This window comes from Pseudoliparis swirei, chromosome 18, assembly GCF_029220125.1.
Source record: "Pseudoliparis swirei isolate HS2019 ecotype Mariana Trench chromosome 18, NWPU_hadal_v1, whole genome shotgun sequence".
In the NCBI taxonomy this organism is placed as follows: Eukaryota; Metazoa; Chordata; class Actinopteri; order Perciformes; family Liparidae; genus Pseudoliparis; species Pseudoliparis swirei.
Genome location: NC_079405.1, coordinates 12,396,725 through 12,418,830, shown reverse-complemented (window position 1 = coordinate 12,418,830; position 22,106 = coordinate 12,396,725). Strand labels below are relative to the sequence as shown.

The following is a 22,106-nucleotide window of genomic DNA, read 5'->3' as shown; positions in this document are numbered from 1 at the left end:
GAGGATGGAAGGGAGGAGGGGAACCGGGCGAGGCTGCCCAACATATCCCTTGGTCCTTCCTCTCACCAACAAGTCCCTTACTATGAATCCTTCTCTCCGATAGTTGCTAACCTTCTGGATGGATTTCATCGAGCTAGTGCTGTTAAATCCTGGAATCGCTCCCTACTTCTCCACGGCCCTTTGCTTCTGCTGACAGGTCTAATTAATGAATATATACAGAAACTGGGAAGTTAAAAGATCACTGTGGGTTCCATCTGTCCAGCTGGTCTTGTTTGCCTGTTGGTTTGCACCGTCTGTGGCTTGGCATAGTAAATACCCCCCTCACACTATCAGATTGGCATGCTTCATCTGCGAGGTGAGTCAGATTATTTGATCAGCTCGTTTGGGAGAAGAGGTGGATCCGTGATGTAAGACACAGTGTTCAAGGTCAGTTTTTATTGTCACTTGGTCAGTTAAACTGGCCTACGAGGATGAATCAGTTCTGGCTGTTTGATTCGAATCTTCAAGACGTGGCAATCACTAAAATTAGAATTACAAGCACGTCGAACAGCCTCTAGATCTTGTATAATGTGACACAAGTGAGATCTGGAAGAAGATGATAATCACATCACTTAGGATGTTGGTGAGTTGCAGTGAAGCAGTGGAGACAGCAATTTTAACTTCACTGATTACATTTGAATGAGACCATACAGCACCTGCAGGTGAAAACGCTATTTCAGAGAGGAGCAGATTAGACGATGTTGAGTGTATGCAAAGTCCTGTCTCTGTGGGGCGTTTGTTCACGTGTGTGCGCTTGTGATCGTGTACATGTAAATAATGTTTTTCTTTGTTCAGATCTGTTTGTATCACCAGTGGACAATCCCTCTGATAATGTAACAGAAGCCAACCCATCATACCCCCCCCCCCCCCCCCCTCCATGTCATCTTTTTGTTTCTTTCTCTCTTCCCTTTTAATCTCCAACTCTCCCCAAGGGGTGTATGTAAATATTTAGTCCAGCCTTTGTTTTCTGTGATGAGTCCCCGGATGCAGCGAGCTCTGAGTTACTCTGTGTTGCCTCTGAGACTATGAGAGAATTATGTCTATGTCTTTTACATGTTCTGTTCGTGGCTTTCTATTGATTTTTTTTTCAGTCCATATTTGCAAGATTAACCAGCAAGAACTTGGATATCTCAGCCTTGTGAATAGTTGTCATTTTGCAATTAGTTGTTCTAGCTGGCACAGTTGTGTGTGAGTATGATTAACTGTTCATTTAGCTCCACACCTCATAGTCACTGTTGCATGTCAAGCTTTCCTTTCTGGTATTGAACATACTCTACATGATATTATTAAAATAATAATAGAATTATTATTAAAATAATCATTAGTTGCAGCCCTAACTGAAAGACTGAAGCCAAAGCGGCATGTACGGTAAAGAAACCCAGCATCTTTACCAGTTAATGACCCATTTAAAAAAACAAATATACTCGGACTATTGTAACATAACTCTGTTGAGCTTATTTCATGCTTAATGTTAGAAGAGAAGAGGCTTTTAGGATATGGGTTAACCAATCACATTATATCTGGTGACGTTGGCTGTGGTTGCTGGAGAGTAAACTATCACGGACCACAGTCTGGCTCGGGATGTGCTGTAAAATACTGTAAGGAAATGCTACCTGTGTGCGTTACGTAACCTGTAACCTAATGTAACCGAGTTTGTTCGTAAAGTAGCCGAACATGAACACGACTGCAGTTCATGTTAGATGTTAGATTAACAATCAGATTTTGGATTAACAATTAGCTGATCCATATCTCACACTTTTGCTATTTGTTTTTTAGAAATTCTAAAGAAAAGAAAACAACACCCGCCACCACCACTCAAAATGCAGATCCCCTTGCTTCGACATGTGGAGAAATCCAAAGCTCAACAGACTTGCCTAGTTCCAGTTGCTAAGTTGCACATTCGAGCCATTAACATTAATTAATGAGTGACAATTAATTCTTCACTGAAGAAAAAGCAAAATGAAACCTTGAGAAAAGCAAAATGCAAATCAGGCAGCTATCAGTTATTGTTTTGGCTGCTGAATCACACGTCACACATCACATGGATTGTAGACTATGTTTTTTGACATGATGCAGTCCCAAGTGTGGTAGACATGTACTCACTGACTCTCAGTGCGCACATGCCATCAAAGCAGGTGGCAGATTAGCCGTATACAACTTGCTCATTACTGACACGGTCATCTGTCTCTTCTTCTCCTCTGTGTCATTGGGACAGAACATCTCCCCGGGACACCATAGCTTCACAATAGAAAAGTCAATCAGTGCGTTTACATGATGGTATAATTCGAATCTTGCTTTAGTCGGACTATGCTATCTTTTGGGGGATCTGCTATTATCCCAATATACATGGCAGTGAGTAATTCGAATCATTGGCCGAAAGCATGTCATATCCGATACGATAGGTGGCACTGTTTTCATTACAACTCGTGGTGATACAGCCATTTCCGCTTGACCTCTTCACCACCACCAACAACAACCAACAACATCAACATTTCGAGAAAGATGGAGAACAGAGAGCCAGGCGAAGCTACATCCCTCTACTATTCTTGCATGATGTTAATCGTGACATTATCGTCTCTTTCGACTCTTTCGACTTCCGGGTCACGACATGGGAGGGAGGGAGGGAGGGAGGGAGGGAGGAGGGCGGCGGGATCTCAAGCATGCGCAAAGACGCAAAGTCCAGTTCCTAATCCAATTCACCGTTACATGCCGCGATAGTCGAATTATCAACCGGATCGGATCGAGTTATCCAGGGGTGTTAATCGGATCGTAGTCGGACCGCACATAGTCGAACAAAGGTGTTTACATGAAACGGATAATTCGATTTCAGTCCGACTAAGCCAGTTATTCGAATGCATGTAAACACGGTCAATGTTTCTGCTCTTTCTGCGTCTGACTGGACTCTGGAGGCTCCCAGTCCTGAACTATGAGAGTCTTCTGGTGCGTTTGTGTCTTATCGAGCCTTATGTGCTCTCTCTTATTAAGCTCTTCCCGGGGCCCGTTGAAGCCGGGCCTGCTCTGCGGAGCCCACTAATATTCCCATATGATGTGGCATCTGTCTCTGTCAACCTCCGTGCTGCAGCAGCCAGACACGGCCTATTGTGGCTGACTTCACAGAGAGATAACAGTCCTCTTTTCGACCCAGACGAAAGGACAATCATATCAACGCGAACGACTACCAGCAAAAATGGCGAAAAAGTCAACAAATAAGTCTTAATATAAAGTGGCAGCAGCAGACAGAAACCTTTTTCCTTTGTTATCGCTTTGACTGTTTTGACTTTCCTCTGCTTTCCTCTGAAGGCAAGAAGAACATTTTGAAAAGTTCAAACGTTTGTGCGATAACACAAGTTGCTTTCCACATTTTATTCAACATCAATGTTTGTTTAGGTTTTTTGTTTACAATGCTACAGAAGTTGAGGCATACGGGGAATTACTTGCAGTACAGTGGACTTGTGTGGTGGCTGGGGTTTGGGAGCCAGCTCAATCTGCAGAGCACTATTTTACAGTTATTTTCTGGAGACTCGCCACCCTCTGTCTTCCCATCTGTGTGTTTACAGTGACACTCAGAGCTTGGCACATTGGAACCAGTCATCATGGCTAATGATGACATTGTGACTGTGTGACATGGACTGTATTTGAGGGTGTGAATGTGAATTTGCGCATGTGTGCATCTGCATGTCTCATTGTGTGTGTGTGTGTGTGTGTGTGTGTGTGATTTGTCAGCGTGCGCTTGACTGTCCTGACTGCCAGATAAAGCATATTGGTCGCAATTTGGCATCGTAGCTTCTGTCGTATCCTGTGTGAGTGTTAACAGCAGAAGGTTTGATTGGTCGTCATTGGCACTCTGCGGAGCCACCTCTCCGCAGCCTTTCCAATCCATGAATTAGCATTCGTCTTTACAGAAAGGAAAGGAAACAGTCGCCTCCATTATTTTATTTGAATCCTTTTTTTCTTCCTTAATTTCGCTCTTTTTCATATTGTAAAATGCTGTCAGAGCTGATGTTTCTCTATAATGTAAATCTGACTTAACCATATCTTTGAGTGGAAAAACAGGCTTTCAACTAAATTAATGAATACATTGCGTAGTATTTTGTTTCCTTTAGAATAGCATGTCTGCTCTGTTGTGTGTACGTTCACTACGATGGCGATACAGTTGGGCAGAGTACATTTATGAAGAAGTGCATATGAGTAACATTTTGAGGTGCAGTACAACAGGTCCAATGATAGTTAGTTGTAGTTGGAATTGATAGTAGGTTTACGGTACTTTTATTCAAACAACTGTGTAATTAGATATATAATCAATTACAGACTTAATTTACCCAAAGAATGTTGTACATTTTAATTAACCAAAATTATATCTTTCTTTATTTCTTCTATTTATTTAAATTTTTTACAGTTGCATTTTTTTTCTTCTCCAAAGTACTTACAAGTGGTTTGCCTCTGCTCAAAAACTGAATTTGATGATCAGTGAAGTTTCCTGCCGCACTACTTTTTTCGTCTTCCTTTCCTGTAGCTGCCCCATTACCTGAGTGAGTCAAGCTCCAAAGCCCTCAAATATAATTTTCGGCAGGCTGATGTGCTTGTGGCCCTTCAGCGATGATGGTCACTCATCTCCAACCTCTAGCGAAAGGGGATTTAAAGCTCCTATCGTGGCCAGCATTGCCATGTGCTGTCGGTCTGCACCCAGCGCTCCTCCAACCTAATGCTCATTGGCCGGCTGCTACTTTCTGGGCTGGAGCTCTGCCTGGTTGACAGCACAGCTCAATCTTCTCCCAGAATGGACAGAAACCTCATCTGCTCGTTACAGGGGCTTGTAATGGGCCAACCTGTCACAGAGATGAGGACCCTACAGTACTATCTATCGTTATTTGTCTCTTTTTGTATTTTATTAGTCTATGTAGTGATAAAAAGAATAAAACATCCGTAGTGTTTCTCATACAGTGGCAAATAAATTGATATTTGGGCTGTTTATGTTGCAGTACATGATATACAGTAGACACAGGTCACTGGAGAGGAGGACACACTGTGTAGGAGGATACAGTACACTGCTAGGTTACTAACTCTGCTTTCTCCCTGGAGTCCTTTTGACTTCACGTCTCATGGGGTCATCGGACCCTATGAGACGGCATAGATCCTATCTGCCTGATGGATCATCGAGGTCTGGGTCGTGGAATTCCTGCTCCTGACTACGCCACTGTCCTGTTGAGACTCCGCCCACTGTTGAGACTCCGCCCACTCCTCCTCTCTACCGCCATCTGCCTGATGGATCGTGGAGGTCTCCATCGTGGAATATGCCTACTATGAACTATTCATACACTCTGTCATATTCATTGAATGTATTTTAACTCTAAATCTGTCCTTCTGTACACATTACATCTATTGCATCTGTCCATCCTGGAGAGGGATCCTCCTCTGTTGCTCTCCTGAAGGTTTCTTCCCTTTTTTCCCCCCTGAAGGGTTATTTGGGAGTTTTTCCTGGTCCGATGTGAGGTTTTGGGGCAGGGATGTCTATGTGTACAGATTGTAAAGCACTCCGAGACAAATTTGTAATTTGTGAAATTGGGCTATACAAATAAACTGAATTGAATTGAATAGCGTTCTCTCACCGGTTAGACTTATGTACATTGAGTGGTGGGCAACATGGACAAATTTATAATCCCAAAAACTTTGACATCTTTATCAGTATGTTATGATATGTTGTAAAACATTTAAATGTGTGTAGTTGTTCTGTTTCTATGTTTCTAGTCAAAGAGATTCTTAATATTTTCACATATTGAAGATGGTATGCTGTGACAGATTGTGATGACATTTAACTTGTAATTCATTCAGACATCAGATCCATAATATCTCAATATGGAAAAAATGGCACAAAGTTGAAAAATTACAAATGTTAATATTGAATTATTTTTCAGCCCTGTGTGGTTTTATTTTCTGTCCAAACAGCAGAAGATGTTAACATGTGGAACACGATCCATACATGTGAATGGGCAATAAGCTGTAGAGAAGCAGAGACCTCACAAGTATACAGCACATTTGAATTTAAATCCCTAAATATACGGGGAGAATTCAGGACAAGTAATGGAAGTTGCGTTATTCCATGTTTTTACCCTAAAGAATTCTCTTACAACATTTGTTTTGGATTCCACACATGAAACAATATGAGTCTTATTGATCTCTGTCTTTGTCTTCTTCGTTTTGTTTATAAGCTCAGTGTAGAGAATGCTCTGCCTTTAATGTCCCGGAGACAGCCATGAATCTTCCGGAGAGAGGCCGGCCCGGAGAGCACTACCTCACATTAAGGGAATGAATATTGATTTAAAAACAAATTTGACATGGTTTTTAAATCGACTTGAAAAATGCATTGCTTAAAAGAGTCAGGGGTTTGTCGTCCATCAATGGAGCGGAGAAACCGTCGCTCTTGTTCTATGGTTTAATAAAATTCCATTTATGGCCTTTTCAACCTTGGGAAAAAGCCCTCTCAAACGGAGAGCAAATGTGAGGGTAAATCCATTAACGTCATGTGTGTAAATACTATATGTGATGATTGGTCTCAAGTATGAGCACCAATAATTCTGAACCGAGGGTAATGACTAATTCCTTTGTGTGTGTGTGTGTGTGTGTGTGTGTGTGTGTGTGTGTGTGTGTGTGTTCAATTGCAGATGAATGGCTCCTTCAGCATGAGGACTTGATAGAAACAAAACTAAAAGAATTTAACCACCTGATGGTTTTTTTTCATCGTCATTGTGTATGCAGATCACACCTTCACGTTTCACTTTGAGAAGTAGTTTAAAGTGTTGTTTTAAACTAAGCAGGATGCCTTATCCCTCAGAGGGCGGCCAAAATAAGACACCAGGCAATCTCGTCCGAGTGCTCGGTTGGCATGGTCTGAGCTTCTGGGGCCAGGTTTGCCTGCTCAGTGGTCCAGTGCAGAGAAACTGCCACTGGCTGCCTGCCCAGCTTTCGGCTCGACAGAGACGGATCGTGTGGACGCCGGTGTTTTCTTTTCCTAATTGCTCCGACACATCAATCCAACAGACATCATTTTTCATACCAAATCAAGACATTGGTACTTTGGTAAATACTGTATAAGAATGTTTTGTTTATGAACAATAATGAGACTGATTTCAATCATGTGGGATCTAATTGAAGTGGGTGCTGCAGTGTGTATTGAATCTGAAACACCTAGATTGTCATTGAAAGGCCATAATAGCCTAGTTTAATTGATTCGTAACCTAATTACATGATAAACACAAACAATGATTTGCTCATTGTGAACAGACCCAACTGATCAGCATTCAATAACAGGGGTCCTGCAAGAGACTGGCATTGACTGCAGTGCTGCAATTTTATTTTTACCTCCATTATTTTGTTTTTCCATTGCGTAATCATCAAACTTTGTTGCCAAAATGTGTTGTCTGTCTTATTCATCCTGAACTTATTTGTGAAAATCCAAAATAAATGGTTGTCTCCAGCATTACTAGTTGTTTGAAGGTGCTACATTTTGAAAGGTATTTATGAATTAATATACTGTCAAACAAAACATTGCAATATGAAGGTACCTGAGCAGATAATGAAGTATAACTCCCTCTCAGTGTGTTGGGATGTGAACTTCTCTGTGCTTTGACTACGTAGCCGGTCCGGCCACACGTGCATGTTAGTGCACGTATGTTGCCGTATGTGTTACACACGAGCTAATCTCCATCTCTTAGTACTGGGCTGTGTTCATGCTGTTAGCATCGTTAGCTGCTAGTCACTGACTCAGCCGTTACCATTGTGAGAGCACTGTGGAGGCAATCCCACAATAATAATTACAGTATGCCCCAAATCTGAATTTAGATCATTTGAATGGCCCTTTATAAGAAATGGTTAAGTCTGGTTGTGCAGCTGAAGTGGCACAACCAGATTTATGTTGAAAATCCAACCTGCTCCTTAACAGCCTGCTGTTAATTAAAGAAACAATCTCGGGTCTTGCTGAAATAACAACAGGAAGCTGAAATTGACATCTGAAAAATTCTTAGTTCTTCAAAACCAAGAACTGTGAAGTTCAGAATGTGTTTTTTCACACATCTAACCTGTATATTTTGTAGATTTACAGCTAGCGATGGTACCTGCAGCAGGCTACATCAACTACCTGTCAGTCACATTTACTATGTTCCTTCTCATTTGAGTTTAAACAAGAAAATGCATTTGACATTATAGATAAGATTTGATGTGCCGCGTCCCAATGCCGTGTATTTTGCACACTGATCAGATGCATTCAACAAGTACAATGTCATTAGCGCAGGCTTCCTTTAGCTGCTGTGGCTTCACACTCCATTTATTCAGACTTAAACTAAGGCTCAAAATGTATCCTTTTTTTTGTTTGGCTTTGTTGTTTTTGTAGTTATTTACTGTGAAGTACATTGTGTCATACCATGTGGAGTTTGAACTGTTTGTAATTGCTTGAGTAAACGATTGATTGGGGAAGCAAATCTATTATAGCTCAAACTAAAAAGGAAATTACCTACACACAACCTAAGTAAATGCAACATTTAAGCCTCACAATTAAAAGATTTAAAATACCATATCTGCTTTAAAATATTCAACAACAACAGTCTTTTCCTGGGTTTTCTTCACAAGAACTGTACAAAATGGTTTTATGGTGTGAAACTGGGTCTTGCGGTGTCTTAGGGCAGCAGGATAAGTGGTAATCCCTCGGGTGGTGCTCTGTTGTAGACTACAGATCCTATAGAGGCGGTGCCGCTGAGTCAGCAGCCTTACCAATTCTTCCAGGGGGACCAGACTAATCTCCCGAGTACCTTCCTCTGTCAGCGGTCCAAGCATCTGTCGTTTTGCCTCTGCTTTGCAAACATCCCATTCCCTTGTGCCATCCCAAAACCATTTCTCTTACTTTTTGTTGTTGTTGTGGTTTTCAAAAGCTGTGTCTGTTTGGGGCCTACCTGATATAATTCTTCTAATGTCCCAGTAAGAATGCTTGATTAATTGTTGTTTTTCAGTCTGTTGTAATTCCTACTTGCACTATCAAGGGTGTTATGGTCCTTCAGAGGTTGCAGAAATGCTCTGACCTGTTTGGTTTAAAGTTGTCTTCCGTAACCGGTTCAATTAAGTCTTTAATGTGTTTTTGCAACGCTGTAAATAAGGCTAGTTCCGAAAGAGTTAACATTGTGGAGATACAAGGTGTTCACCCAGCAGTGGGGATCCGCTGGAGTTTGCATTTATTTAATTTGATCCTGACTGCCAGACTGCAGCTGGCTAGCTAAGTGCTTTGCCATTAGGGCTCTGTTCTGTGTTTAATTCTCCTGCAGTGCTGGGGCTTATGGGTATAACGCCAGGCTACGTACTGCGTGCTCAGCAGTAAATGTGTACCATCTTGTGTCCTACCTTGAGAATAATCAAACCACTCCTCTGTGGTCTTCTTAATTAATCTAATGGCTCCGGTTATCTGACCTGTAATTCCCTGTGTTCTTCTTCTGCAGATTTATAATGAGAAGAAGAGCCAGTTTGAAATCAAGAGAAACAACCCTAAAGACTTGGTGGATCGAGTGGCCCGGGACATCGCCAAGCTGCTCAACAGTAAGAGGAAAGCCCTGGAGGTAAGAGAACGCACCTTTATACTAACATGCACTAGAATTGTTGGAAAGCACAACACACACAATAAGAATATCTATAAGGAGGATTTACATGTACATCAATTTATTTATACAATATCTTATATAAATGTATTTATTTATTTATTCAATTTATTTATATAATATCTCATATAAATAAATTGATGTACATGTAAATCCTCATTATTGTTTAAATACAATTCTAATGGTTGGAGAGTCATCTCTGTCGTTTTCGCCCAACACTAGTTTGTATTTTTGTTTCTTTGTTTAATATTGGGGATTGAGAGGCAGAACAGCTGATTGACAGGGAGGAAAATGAGAAAAGTATACGCAATAACCTTTTAATTTTCAAAAATCAGAGATAAAGAACAGAAGCATTTGTATTTATTCTAAAAATGTTGATTAAAAAAAACAAATGTTGTCCCCTGATTAGTAGGCTGTCTCACAGTTTTCACACTTCAAATTACAGGACATTTTGAGAGCATATAATTCCCAAATTACCTGATTAGAATTAGTAATTATTGCTATTTAAAGCTGAATGTGTTATTTCTTTACACAATGGCAGTGAGGCACTTTTAATCAGATACATACACATATAGCTTCACACACATCTACATACACACACAGCTGCACACACCCCGACATACACACATACAGCTTCACACACATCTCCATACACACACTTATTCCTTTAATCACTGTGATCATCTTCACTCCTACACTGAAATTGCTTAGGCTGTAATGCTTTAGACAAATCATTATCACTTTACCCTGCATTTATATGTATATTTTACCTTTCAAAAACATGCATATCACTAAAAGATTTGATTTACAGGTTCCTTCCCTTAGTTTCTGCCCACATATGGTCACTCATGACAGCTGAAGTCTTATACAGGGGCAAAAGTATATATCTTTTAAGAGCATGTGTGTCTTGTGGGATTAGGGACTATCATGCCAAGGAGCAGAAGTTTCTCCAGGTCACGGTTAATTCCACAGCTTGGATCCTAAATGGAAAGACAGCGTTACTCTGCGTCTCCCGTGGTCATGTGTTGGATTAGATTTGGAAAGGCATTGACCCTTCAACCCTGGTTTTTTGAAGAAGGGGAGGCAGTACCATATCCACCTTAAGCCCCTGCACTTGCCTCCACAAACAAACACACACACACACACCACCACCATAACCTCTATGGGCAACACTGTCACCTCACATCCTGTCTGGGAGATTCACTCAGGAGGGAGGAAATGAGGTGAAAAAAGAGAAGGGGCTGGAATGAGAATGTCTCCCTGGGGCGTGGAAAAATCAAGAAAATGATGTTCAGAAATTCATAGATTTAAAAATGAGCAGCAAGCGGGAGGGAAGGGGAGAAAAAGTGTGTGTGTGGGGGGTGGCGGTGGGAAGAGTTTGGGGGGAAGAAGAAAGAAGAGAGGAGAGGAAAAGAGTCAGTTGAGGAAATTGCAAATGGGAATGAGGGATGCTAAGAAATATGGAGTCATTATTATATGCAACCTTTAACCAGGTATATGTTTAATTTCGGCAGGTTAAGATTAATTTGTTCCCACTAAAACTATGAATTCACAACTGTAGGCTGATGCATTAATGTGCAGTTATTATTCATTATACAGGGAGAAAAGTGAAAGCCATGTCTTATTACAGTCTGTCGATAAGAAGGTCTCAGACTCCGCTCAGCACAGTTCTGCCGGTTTCTACCCCATAATGGTTATTTAGTCCTGAATATTCCCTGCCACACATACACAAAATGAATTGTGTGTGTATCTGTGCACTGATGTGTGTGTACAAGCAAAAATAAATTATTCTCCTGCAACCTATTTAAATACAGCTTGGGGTGATTCGTTGTAATTCATGTTTATATTACTAATGAGAAAATACACATTGACTGAATACTCAGTTACTGATATAAAGTGGTGAGGGAAGCATTTCTTAGCGCTTGGGATTTAGTTGCTTTAGCCTTAATTTCCAAATTAGCAACACATTTTAATTATTCAAATACTCTTATTTGGAGAGGGGTTGAAAAGGCTCCAGTAGGTGAGCTTATATTTGTTTACACGTGTGTGCTCGCTCTTTGGGTTATTACAATGAATGAAATACAGTTTATGGCTTGCAACAGTCAGAAAAGATTGAACAAAAAGAGTCTTTTTATATCCTACAATTCTGCTATAATATCCTCATTTGCTGTAACTAATACAGTGATGTGTACTTGCTTTCACACAACCAATATCAAAATCAGTATCTTTAACAATAAAAGTCAAAGTGGCTTACACTGAATGTTCCCTTCGCCCCCCAAAAATGGAGGCTGTGTAAACTGAGTATGTTTTTGTCAAAAGCTTCCCAATGTTTATTCTTTTCCTTGCCTGGTCTTAATCTCCTCCACTTCATGTCCCTGTCTGCTCTCTCTTTCTTGTCTCTGGCTCCAGCCGTCTTTTCAAACAATGATCTGATTCTCAGCTAGGTGCCAACATTAAAGTGTAACACAAACCCCGGTGGGCTGACAGCCTCCTCGCATGTAGCCGCTGGACACTTTGTGGGTATACCTTTGTTTTCAAAGCAAAGTATGAAAGCTTCCTCTGATGCCAGTTTAGCTTATTTCAGTGTCCGTGTGAGCTGTCGCTGACACCTCGACCTGCAGCCAGTCAGGTTTGTTTATAGTCCGCTACACACAGTGAGATATCTGCTCCTTTTCTGTGTGTTGATGTTTGTTGTTCTCTGCCTGTTTTCCAATACACATATCGTTTATTGTGGCACATTTGAGCAGGAAATAAAGTGATATTCAAGTCATGCAAAAATGTGTGTTTTTGAAGACTTTTAGCCCAAAGATGTTCATACAGATCCATAATTTTTCAATAATATCCTCATGATTTCCAAGACGTTTCCAAAAAATAAGTTGAATACTGATTACAAGCAAAATAGACGGATTGTACAAAATGTTAGTTTGCAATCAATTTATTCCAATTGATTGCTTGTGTAATCGAGATAGTTTTTTAATTACTGACCTGTAAACATGGAAACATGTAGTAAATTATTATTAAGATCAATTAGGCTTCTTTTGCATTTTAGCCCACACATAACTATTAATATTTGAAATCATGCCTATTACTGACTGATCAGAGCTTTTACAATTAAAAAAATGTGAGCTTATCTGTACTTTATTTATTTATTCATTGACAACTTCACTCTAAGGTTCATCAAGCCATTCTGCAATGATGGTTAATGTATTCTTCAAAAAACTTAAATGCGCTCTTATTCAACAAAAAATTAACAAAAGAGGAGGAAACACATTTTCATGTCATGTCTTACTATCTCATGAAATGGCTTTATATTCAATTATTTATAAAATAAATGCCAAAATTACTCTAAATATCAAAAAGTCAATCACTCTACTGACAATCAACTCACTTTCTAAAAGTTTAATATAGATAAAGACAGTTCACTCACGTGTTCATTCAATAAGCCAAGGGTGGGACTGATAGAGACAGAAACAATTTACATGCATAGCAAATCTCAACGTTTTAATGAAAACTTTTTTATTGCAATCAAAAGTTCATATAATAAATTATCAGGCTGTTTGGTCTGCAGTCGATTCTTCCAGAAAGCTCTGTTTTATAGGTGACCCTTCCACTGTAGCCACAGTATGAAATAATGTCAGGATACACACTGGGATATTGTGTAGACTTTGTCTAAAACTCTTTTGCTTGATTATCTTATATTATATTAGTTAGAGGTCACAATATAATGTGCTGGTAGTAGCAGCTCTGTCAGTGGAAAGCAGTCTGCATGTGCTTCTTTATACTTTCGCTTTGTCCTCCTATGTGCATGTGCTACCCGAGCAACAGGCTCCCACCTGAGCGATGGCACAGGGGTGTCGGTCTGACAGGACTTTTAACCCAGAGACGCCAGAGAGCGCACAGCCCTCCATGTACCCTGTCATGTGTATACAGCCAAACAGGTGTGATAGACCCCCCCAGACTCATCCGAATCCCTTCCTCTGCACCTCTTTGTGATGCTCCATGTGATTTCCACAGAGACCTGAGATCAGTTGAAGCCCTCAGAACCATCTGAGGTTGCACAACATCCTGTACACTGTCAGTCAAAGCCAGGAAGAGTTGAGCTGTCAGTCGGGCTGCTGCTGGGATTTTCTTGCCTCGGGGAGGGAAGATGAGGCCAGGAGCTAGAGACGGAGATCATGTTGCATTTTCCATCAGCTGCAGCACAGCAAAACTAGCATTGTCAAAGCTCTTAAGTTATGATTTCACAGAGGAAACTGGTGGAATAGAGAAGGGACTAAGGTTGGTCTAATCCAATTACACAGATCTCACTGCTATTCCAATACCACTTGAAGGCTGACGGATGTGTGTGTGCCTCCGGTCTACTCGCTGCTTGATGTTTACACACTTTAATGGGTTTCTTTTTGTGATAGTTTCAGGGTTGAGGCTTGGTTGATTATTCTAACACTATTACGACCAAGGAAAGGTACTGGAAAGTAACACAAGAGAAGGATGTAGAGAACATCCGCGAAAAGTTGATCAAACTGAAATTTGATGGTTAAAAAAATTACGCAATCTGAACTAATAAACTTTGCCCAGAGAATGCTCTCAGGAACCTAAATGGCACTATGTGTTTGAACCCTCGACTTAACATATGTCTGGATAAACTCAAGATAAGACGCGGGGTCAAGCTTGACACTCAAACCGTCTTATGACCTATACAAACTTCCTCAAGGCTGACCCGACATTTTTTTATGAGCATTTAAATTCCTGAGGGACACAGAGACACATGCAATTGTGTTTGAAGACTTAAGGAAACCTGAATTCAGTTAGTTCTAGTCTAAGTTAATCTGTCTATTATATATATGTATATATATACATACATATATATATACATATATATATACATACATATATATATATATATATATATATGTTCAATCCACCACAAACTGTTTACCTCACTGTCCACATTTGGTGTACGTTGATTGTGCAAGCTCGAAGGTTACCAAATCTCTAAATGTAAAAGTTATTAATAGTTGTACTTACCTAGTTATAATGAATATACCCCACTGAGTATGTTCAACCAATCAACTTTTTAATTAAAATATTTAATCAATAGTCAATCTGTTGCTTTTCATCTTGCATTAGTCCTCTTTTATCGTCTAGAAGCGCGACTTTGGTTTTGTGCACGCACAGATGAACGCAAGTTTCATGTGCGCTGCAATCGTTTCCAAGCTGCAGTTCACAAACACTGTTGCCGGTTGAACTTCATCAAAAGTAATAAGATAGTTGTATTCCATTCTCCTCTGGCACAAAGTCACAGAACACAGCGCTGGAAGTGGCTGGCAAGCCAAACACAGACAGACCAAGAGATGCACGGCCCAGCTCGGTTAGCCACACAGACGGTCAAGAAATGGGCAGCAAGCCAACACAGCGACTGTTATCTGCTGACATCAAACTTTGAGACGAGAGAACACAAGTTTACCTGATTTCTGTTCTTGTGATCTTTCTCTCCTTTCGTGACCAGAGGGATAGCTTCAGCTTCGCAGGTTGTAGACATTGATACCTGATTTGACGTGAAGGAGGCGGGGAGCTTTTCTCATTTGCGACTCTTTTTGGAACATTTCAAGCACACTTGGGGGGGGGGGGCACTCTGGTAGCCACGGGGGCCTAATCAGGCGCTAATTATTGTATCCAGTTTCTGTATAGGACTAGCTGGCCTGTTTGATTGGAGAAGAATATAAATCCAAAGTAAGAAAATGTTGAACAGTGAGCAGTATCTCCTTCAGGAAATACGCTATCATGCCGATGGTGATTGTGAGAGATTGCGAGAGAGCTCGGACCGGACACTGTGCAGGGACAGCAGAAGTGTGCTTGACAGAATTAATCAATCAGACTGCGTGGGCCTCCGTCTCCTCCTGACCGTGGAAACCAAGACGACACAGCCGGGTCAGGGATGGGGAGGGACAGGCCGCGCCGAGTCATTTGTCATTACGTTACATCTATCAATAATTCACTCAGACATGGGGGACACATACAAACACACACACACACACACACCCCCACACACACAATCACACACAGCTAATATACATTCTGAAAAGGAGTGTGAGTATGTTCATGTTGGCACAGGTTTGAACATTTTGATCCACCCTCCAGTGTTTAGAAAAGACATCTGAAATAGCCACTCGTGTTTCCACTTAAGAAACTGAGAGACTCGTAGCTGATATTGAATAGTTAAAAAAATAGTCGCTGCAGGGTCTCGGTCATGCACTCACTTTCCTTCCTCATTACCCAGTCAGTCGTCGTGACACTATTATGTTTTCGATCAGTTTACACTACTAATAGTTTTGATCTCTGAATGACTACCCTAGAGCTGAACCAGCTTTATTAGTTGTAAACAAACCTCCCATATTCATTGGATATTCACACACTTGAGAAGAATAACTTCTTTATGATTAATTTCACTGTTCCCATCAGGGAAATGTCTCATCAGCGGAAGTGGGGTGAAAGTGTACACACTGTTGATGAGGCGCTGTCTTGCACAAAATCGATCGCGACAACAAGGAAGTGAAGCTGCCCACACCGAGACCAATGTTTCAACAAAACTGTCTCCGTCAGAGAGGGGGAGCATTGATCATTTAGCATTTTAATAATGCATGAAAAGGCAGCAGCATTGTTCATTTGAATGATAAGTTATAGTTTGCACAGTTGTCTGTTAATGGTGGACCAACAACCAACAAGAAATCAACAGTTTTAATTTGTGAGCAGAACCACCTCCTTGGAGTGTGTGGTTGATGACTTGTGTCGTCATCCCAGTGAGATCTCAGACGCCTCAGTGACTGGCTTTAATTGAACAGGCCTCCAGCACAAATAACCAATTTATAACCGCTAAATTTAGCTCTCAGTCTTTTAAAGGGCCACCGGCCTAAAAATGAGGCTCCGGCTAACAAACCTCTGTGACGCTGTAGTGAGAGCTGTCACTCTGATCTGGATTGGCCCTCAGTGGTGGTGTACTAGAGCTGGAGGATTAGTTAAGTGAAGCCCTCCTTTATCTAATGGGGGTCTGGTTCCTGATTTCAATACAGCCACTGGTGTTGCTTTTCAATCAGGTATCCAGGGCTGAGTTGTGTTGCGCGTTGCCTGCTGTCATTTAACTCTCTAAAAGCGATCTTTAAGAATACTGCCAAGTTTTTTAAATCACTTGAAACACTTGAATTGTTTCTGTCATTCCCAACAGCAGCAGTATGGCAGCAGTTGCTGTGCCCGCAGTGAATTACACCACCGGCAGCGAGTGATTATATCCCTCCTGCTAGCGTGACGCAGTGACAAATGAAGGAGTTGTCTCTCACTTTCAAAGGGAGTGAGAGCTGCCTGCAGCCTCGCTCCCCTCACACCTGATTCTGGGGCAACGTTTAAGTGATTTTTTTGGTGAAAATAAATGGAAGTGGGCTCTGATCATAATTGTCATACCATACCAAGTATTCTTCTAGCATATAAATGTGTATTTCATCTATTATTTAAAATTGCAAATTCATAACACATCTTTTTATCTTACACCCTCCTACTCTAACTCATAATTATTCTGTTGTTAGTATGTCAAAGTCCAACCCTGCCCTTATCATAGCATTAAAACTTGATCCACACACTCACTATTAACCTCCCTGAGGCACAGAAAGCCACTCAGTAGCGGCGAGCACCCCTCGATACGGCTTGTGTTCATTTAGGGAGCTTAATGAATTACAAGGGCTTCATAATGAGTGTGTCTGAGCAGTGCTGTGGGGAGGTCAGATGGTTTGAATAACTAATGAACCCAATCAGCAGTCATAACTTTAACATGCGTGGAACATTTTGTATATGCTGTTGCAGAAGACATAGCTAAATATTACAAGCCGAGCCTTCCCACCACCACCGGGAGATTTGGACAAAGTAATTTGGTTTTTCATTTCCTGTAGGCCTTTGGAGAGGCAGTTATAACTCTCAGGTCCCATAAGAGATGTACAAGGAAAGTAGGCCGAGCTCTACTTGGGTAAAAATAGAAGAGAAAACTTCCCAACTTGCAGCATGCACTGATTGGCAAAAGCATATCAAATTTCTGTCGGTGTAGTTCAGAGAGATTCCATCAGGTTCCTGAGGATATACACCATTTGTGATATCTTTTCCGATGCCTTTAGGGTCCTGTTCTGTTCCTTCAAACTGATGTTTTGAAGGATGTTTGGCATTTATTTCACAACTGTAAAAAACATTAAAAAGTTAATTCAGATACAATATAAGAGGAAAATGTTTGATGTTTGAAATGTCTCTGCAGTGTTTCTATTCCACCTAATGATTTCTGAAATGGAACAGACATAGCATAAGGACAGTATTTTGCATCTGATTTTTGTCATGATGTGCTGTTTTATTATCTCTGTAAACAATACAGAGTAGATTCCTAATCAGACTTCTCCCATACTGAGTTGAAAATGACTCAAGACTGTCAAGAGAAATTACAGTTTCGGTTTAGTTTCCTATTACCAACCAGTTTAACCCTTGTGGTCATTCATTCAACCCTAACCCTCCTTAACCCTCCGGTCGCCTTGATTCAATTCAATGTGTTCAAATGTTAATGTCGGTTCGTCAACACAACAAACATAAAGTACTCACTACTAAACTTGGAAAAAATTAAAAATAATAATAATTATTTTTTTTTAATTTTTGGGGTTATGGGTCATATTGAAAGGGTAAAATATGTTAAAATATAAATATAAACAGAGGGGTTAACATTGAATCAAGAAAATTGACCCGAAGGCAACACAAGGGTTAAGGAGGTACACATCAACTGAGAATTATTCATATATTGTCATATGTACAAAAACATAGTATTCCACAGCAGTAGACATAACATAGCAAATGTTTCAGTCAGTTTTTTCATTCTCTGGGAGCATAAATATCCAAACCATCATGATAATGCATTCAAGAATTGTTAAAATATTTCAGTCAGGACCAAAGTGGTGCACAGATCAACACATACGCTATATTGTTTACCCAGAAGCTCAATCACTAGTGTGGCTATAAACTTCTGTTCAACATTCATCTTCATTTACCCTAAGACTAGAAGCATTAGTTGGTCTCATTTCTTAGTGATCTACTCACTAATTGTGTATATGTACACAGAGGTAGATTCACTCCAACACATGCACTGAATCACACATCCCCTCCCATAATCTCCTCCCCAATCCCCTGGCCCCTGTCATTCAGATCTATGAACTTCCATTAGCAAACATCTGTTTCAACCTGCAGCAAAGCTATTACACTACACACACACACACACACACACACACTCGACACACCTACCTCACTCAACATATGGCTGACTAACTTCTTCTAAGCCTCGAGAGAATTTGCAGAAGCATCGCCTGTTTAACCTTCAAAGAATAAACCACTTGTAAACTCAAGAACAGCAGGACAGTGGCCCTGTTTGGACCTGGCATTAGGGGTTTGGACCTGGTATTAGTTGGTTGGACCTTGCATTAGGTGGTTGGATTTGGGATTAGGTGGTTGGACCTTGCATTAGGGGTTTTGACCTGGTATTAGGTGGTTGGATTTGGGATTAGGTGGTTGGACCTTGCATTAGGGGTTTTGACCTTGCATTAGCTGGTTGGATTTGGGATTAGGTGGTTGGACCTTGCATTAGGGGTTTTGACCTGTTATTGGGTGGTTGGATTTGGGATTATGTGGTTGAACCTGGCACTAGGTGGTTGGACCTGGAATTAGGTGGTTGGACCTGGGATTAGGTGTTTTATGTGTTTTAGGTGATCCGGTCACAAATCGCTTAAGAAAGATGAAAGCTGTCTGAGGGCAGGTTTAGATCTTTGCAGAGCTGGAACAAAAACAGCAACACATCAGTGACATGTTATGAAGCTACAGTATATAGACTATACATTAAGTATAAGTAGGGGTGTTACAATCTTGACTCTAAAAATCATAGCAGGATTGACCAATCTCCTAGTGTTTCTTCTCTCCACCAATGCAAAGAAAAAAATGAATGAAGACACTTCAAAGCTACAACACAGTTTACCGTTGGCCTCCTTTCGTGACACCAAGGCCACTGGCCTAGTCAGAGATGACGAAGTGACAAATAGAACTGAAAAATCCTCTTGCTGAAGTCACTGGCGAGGCAACATTTTCCATGAGTTACGAAAAAACAACGAACATGTGTTTGGCTGGAGAAGATTTTGGAGTGTCAACACAAATGAAATTGTGTAACCGCTAGCAGTAAGCTATTTTGTTGAGTTGCCTCTTGATGCATTGTATATACGTTTAGGGCTTTTATTTTGAAAGGTCAGAACGGAGCTCACACGCACGCAGCATAGGATGCAGCATTGTGTTGTATGAACAGATTATATTATCTCTACTATTGTATATTATTATCACTCCCATTGATAAAAGGTCACGAAATTCTACCCACTGTTTCTTGGCAGCGTTTCACATCAGACAAAATGTCAGAACCTGATCTGCTTCATGGCCGTGCAGTCGTGCACTGCCTCGGGCACTTTTCTTCACATTGTCAATGCACACATTTATTGTATCTTTAAATATACCATTTTCACCTCCATCTGAATGCTCTGCTTCCCCTCTTTTCCTTTAAACAAATGTCAGTAGAAGATTTGTATTATTTGCCATGTTCCTGCCTCGCACAAAGTCATTCATTTGAGTGACAATATGGGTTCCAGGCAGGAAGGGGGTGGGGGGTTGATACAGCATCTAATTATACAACTTCTTCTTGAAAGGAAAAAAAAATGCTTTCTGTGTTTAAGCAACTTGTTCACGTAGCAATAGCATCTGCTGCACTCCTTCATTTCCCCGTCAGCGAGAGACAAATGAATGGAAATGACTGCTTTGTGCTTTTATGCAGACGTCTCTCCAAACTGCATAAAACATATATTTCTAGATTCCCATGTGCGATCTTGTATCTGCAGAGAGGGGAGCGAAAAAGAGAGATAGAGACACTTGAATCAGGAATCGCTGTGCTAAAACGCAGACTTTTCTTTCTGTTTTTTCAATTGCAAGGCAGGACTCTTGTTTCTTTCCTAGAGGGCACAATTGAAAGAGATATTTGTTATGAAAGGGGCTTTTGAAAAACAGCTCAGCAATCAAACATTAAATAAATGTTATACCGCTGCATGGTGGACAAAAAAGAAATACGCTCTGCGCAAAAAATAGAGCCTTGTTTGGGCAACAAAAGGCACAGTGCGGTCATCTGCTTTTCTGAGTGAGACACGTTTTGTAGAATGGGAAAATCTTTTTTTATAAAATATGTCATAGTTTACTAAGCATGTCAAAACCTACCCAACCTCCAATCGCCCAGCCCTTGACCCTATGAGATCCCTCCACCTCCGCTGCCTCCTCTTCATCCCAGCAATTATCTATCAGCTTCATCGACTGAATGTTTCCTATGGGAGGAAGTCAATATGTAACATTTGGTAGATACAGACAACGAAAAATGGAGAAACCTCCCTATTTTTAATCAATCCGGTAAAAGCAACTGCAATTTGCCTGAGGGGTTATTCGCATATACATATATGTGGTAATTTCACATTACCTGTGTACATTTGTTATTTTATTTTATTTTGGTTCAATAATAAAATATTGATGCTATTATTTGTTATTTTTTTACTTGATCACTGGGAGGCCATATGTTGCTTGTGGGCGAAGTAGCTGTTGGTAGTGAGGAAGCTGGCCTGGTATCAGTCTGCCTCTGACCTCTTTCTCCTTCCTTCTGGAATGAACGAGACAAATAAGGGGCTTGTGTCCTGAAAAGGGTCTGTTAGATCCTGACAGACCATTGATCATAACAACAGGGGTTGTTTTCACAGAATGCCGCTCTTACATAACCAGATGCACACATGCATATACACACTGAGGAACCAAATGCAAATCAATCAACAACGTTTCTATTTTACAGTATTTCATGTTTTGGGCACAAATATTACATTTGTTAAGTTATTCTCCACAGCAGAGAATACAAAAATACAGACACATCGGTTTCATTTACTTCAAGGCTTGTGAACACAACACAATAGGCCTGCTACATCCTTTTAGATCAGCGACACCCGGAAATGTTAAACTCTGCAGTGAGGAGACTCTGGTCTTTATTTTAGTGCAAATGTGTGTGATTATTTTGGATATGATGGTGCACAGCCACATATAATAAAATGTCCTTTCCTCTGGCTGCACTGCTTTCTTAGTGATATGTTTGTTGTCTGAGGTCATCAACATACAATCCCCTAAACCCTTTACAAATCAACCCAGTTGGGTATGTATACAACCGAGATGTCTTGTCCTTGGACAAGACTTTGTTTAACACAGTACGAAACAGACTGGATCTAGTGAAATGTAAAATAAGTTTTATTTCTCTATACTGGGTCCTCTCTATAATGTTGTCAGGCACTTTTAATAACAGATCCTCTCATTGGC

General features: G+C 40.6%; 1 protein-coding gene across 3 annotated transcripts in view; it reads left to right on the top strand.

Moving 5' to 3' along the window:
• cacna2d2a (calcium channel, voltage-dependent, alpha 2/delta subunit 2a) overlaps nucleotides 1-22,106 on the top strand; it is a 146,883-nt gene that overhangs the window by 31,094 nt on the left and 93,683 nt on the right. For all 3 annotated transcript variants that reach the window (XM_056436377.1, XM_056436376.1, XM_056436375.1), the window contains exon 3: nucleotides 9,516-9,632. In XM_056436377.1, coding sequence (XP_056292352.1) covers nucleotides 9,516-9,632 — 117 coding nt within the window. The remainder of the gene's footprint in view (nucleotides 1-9,515; nucleotides 9,633-22,106) is intronic.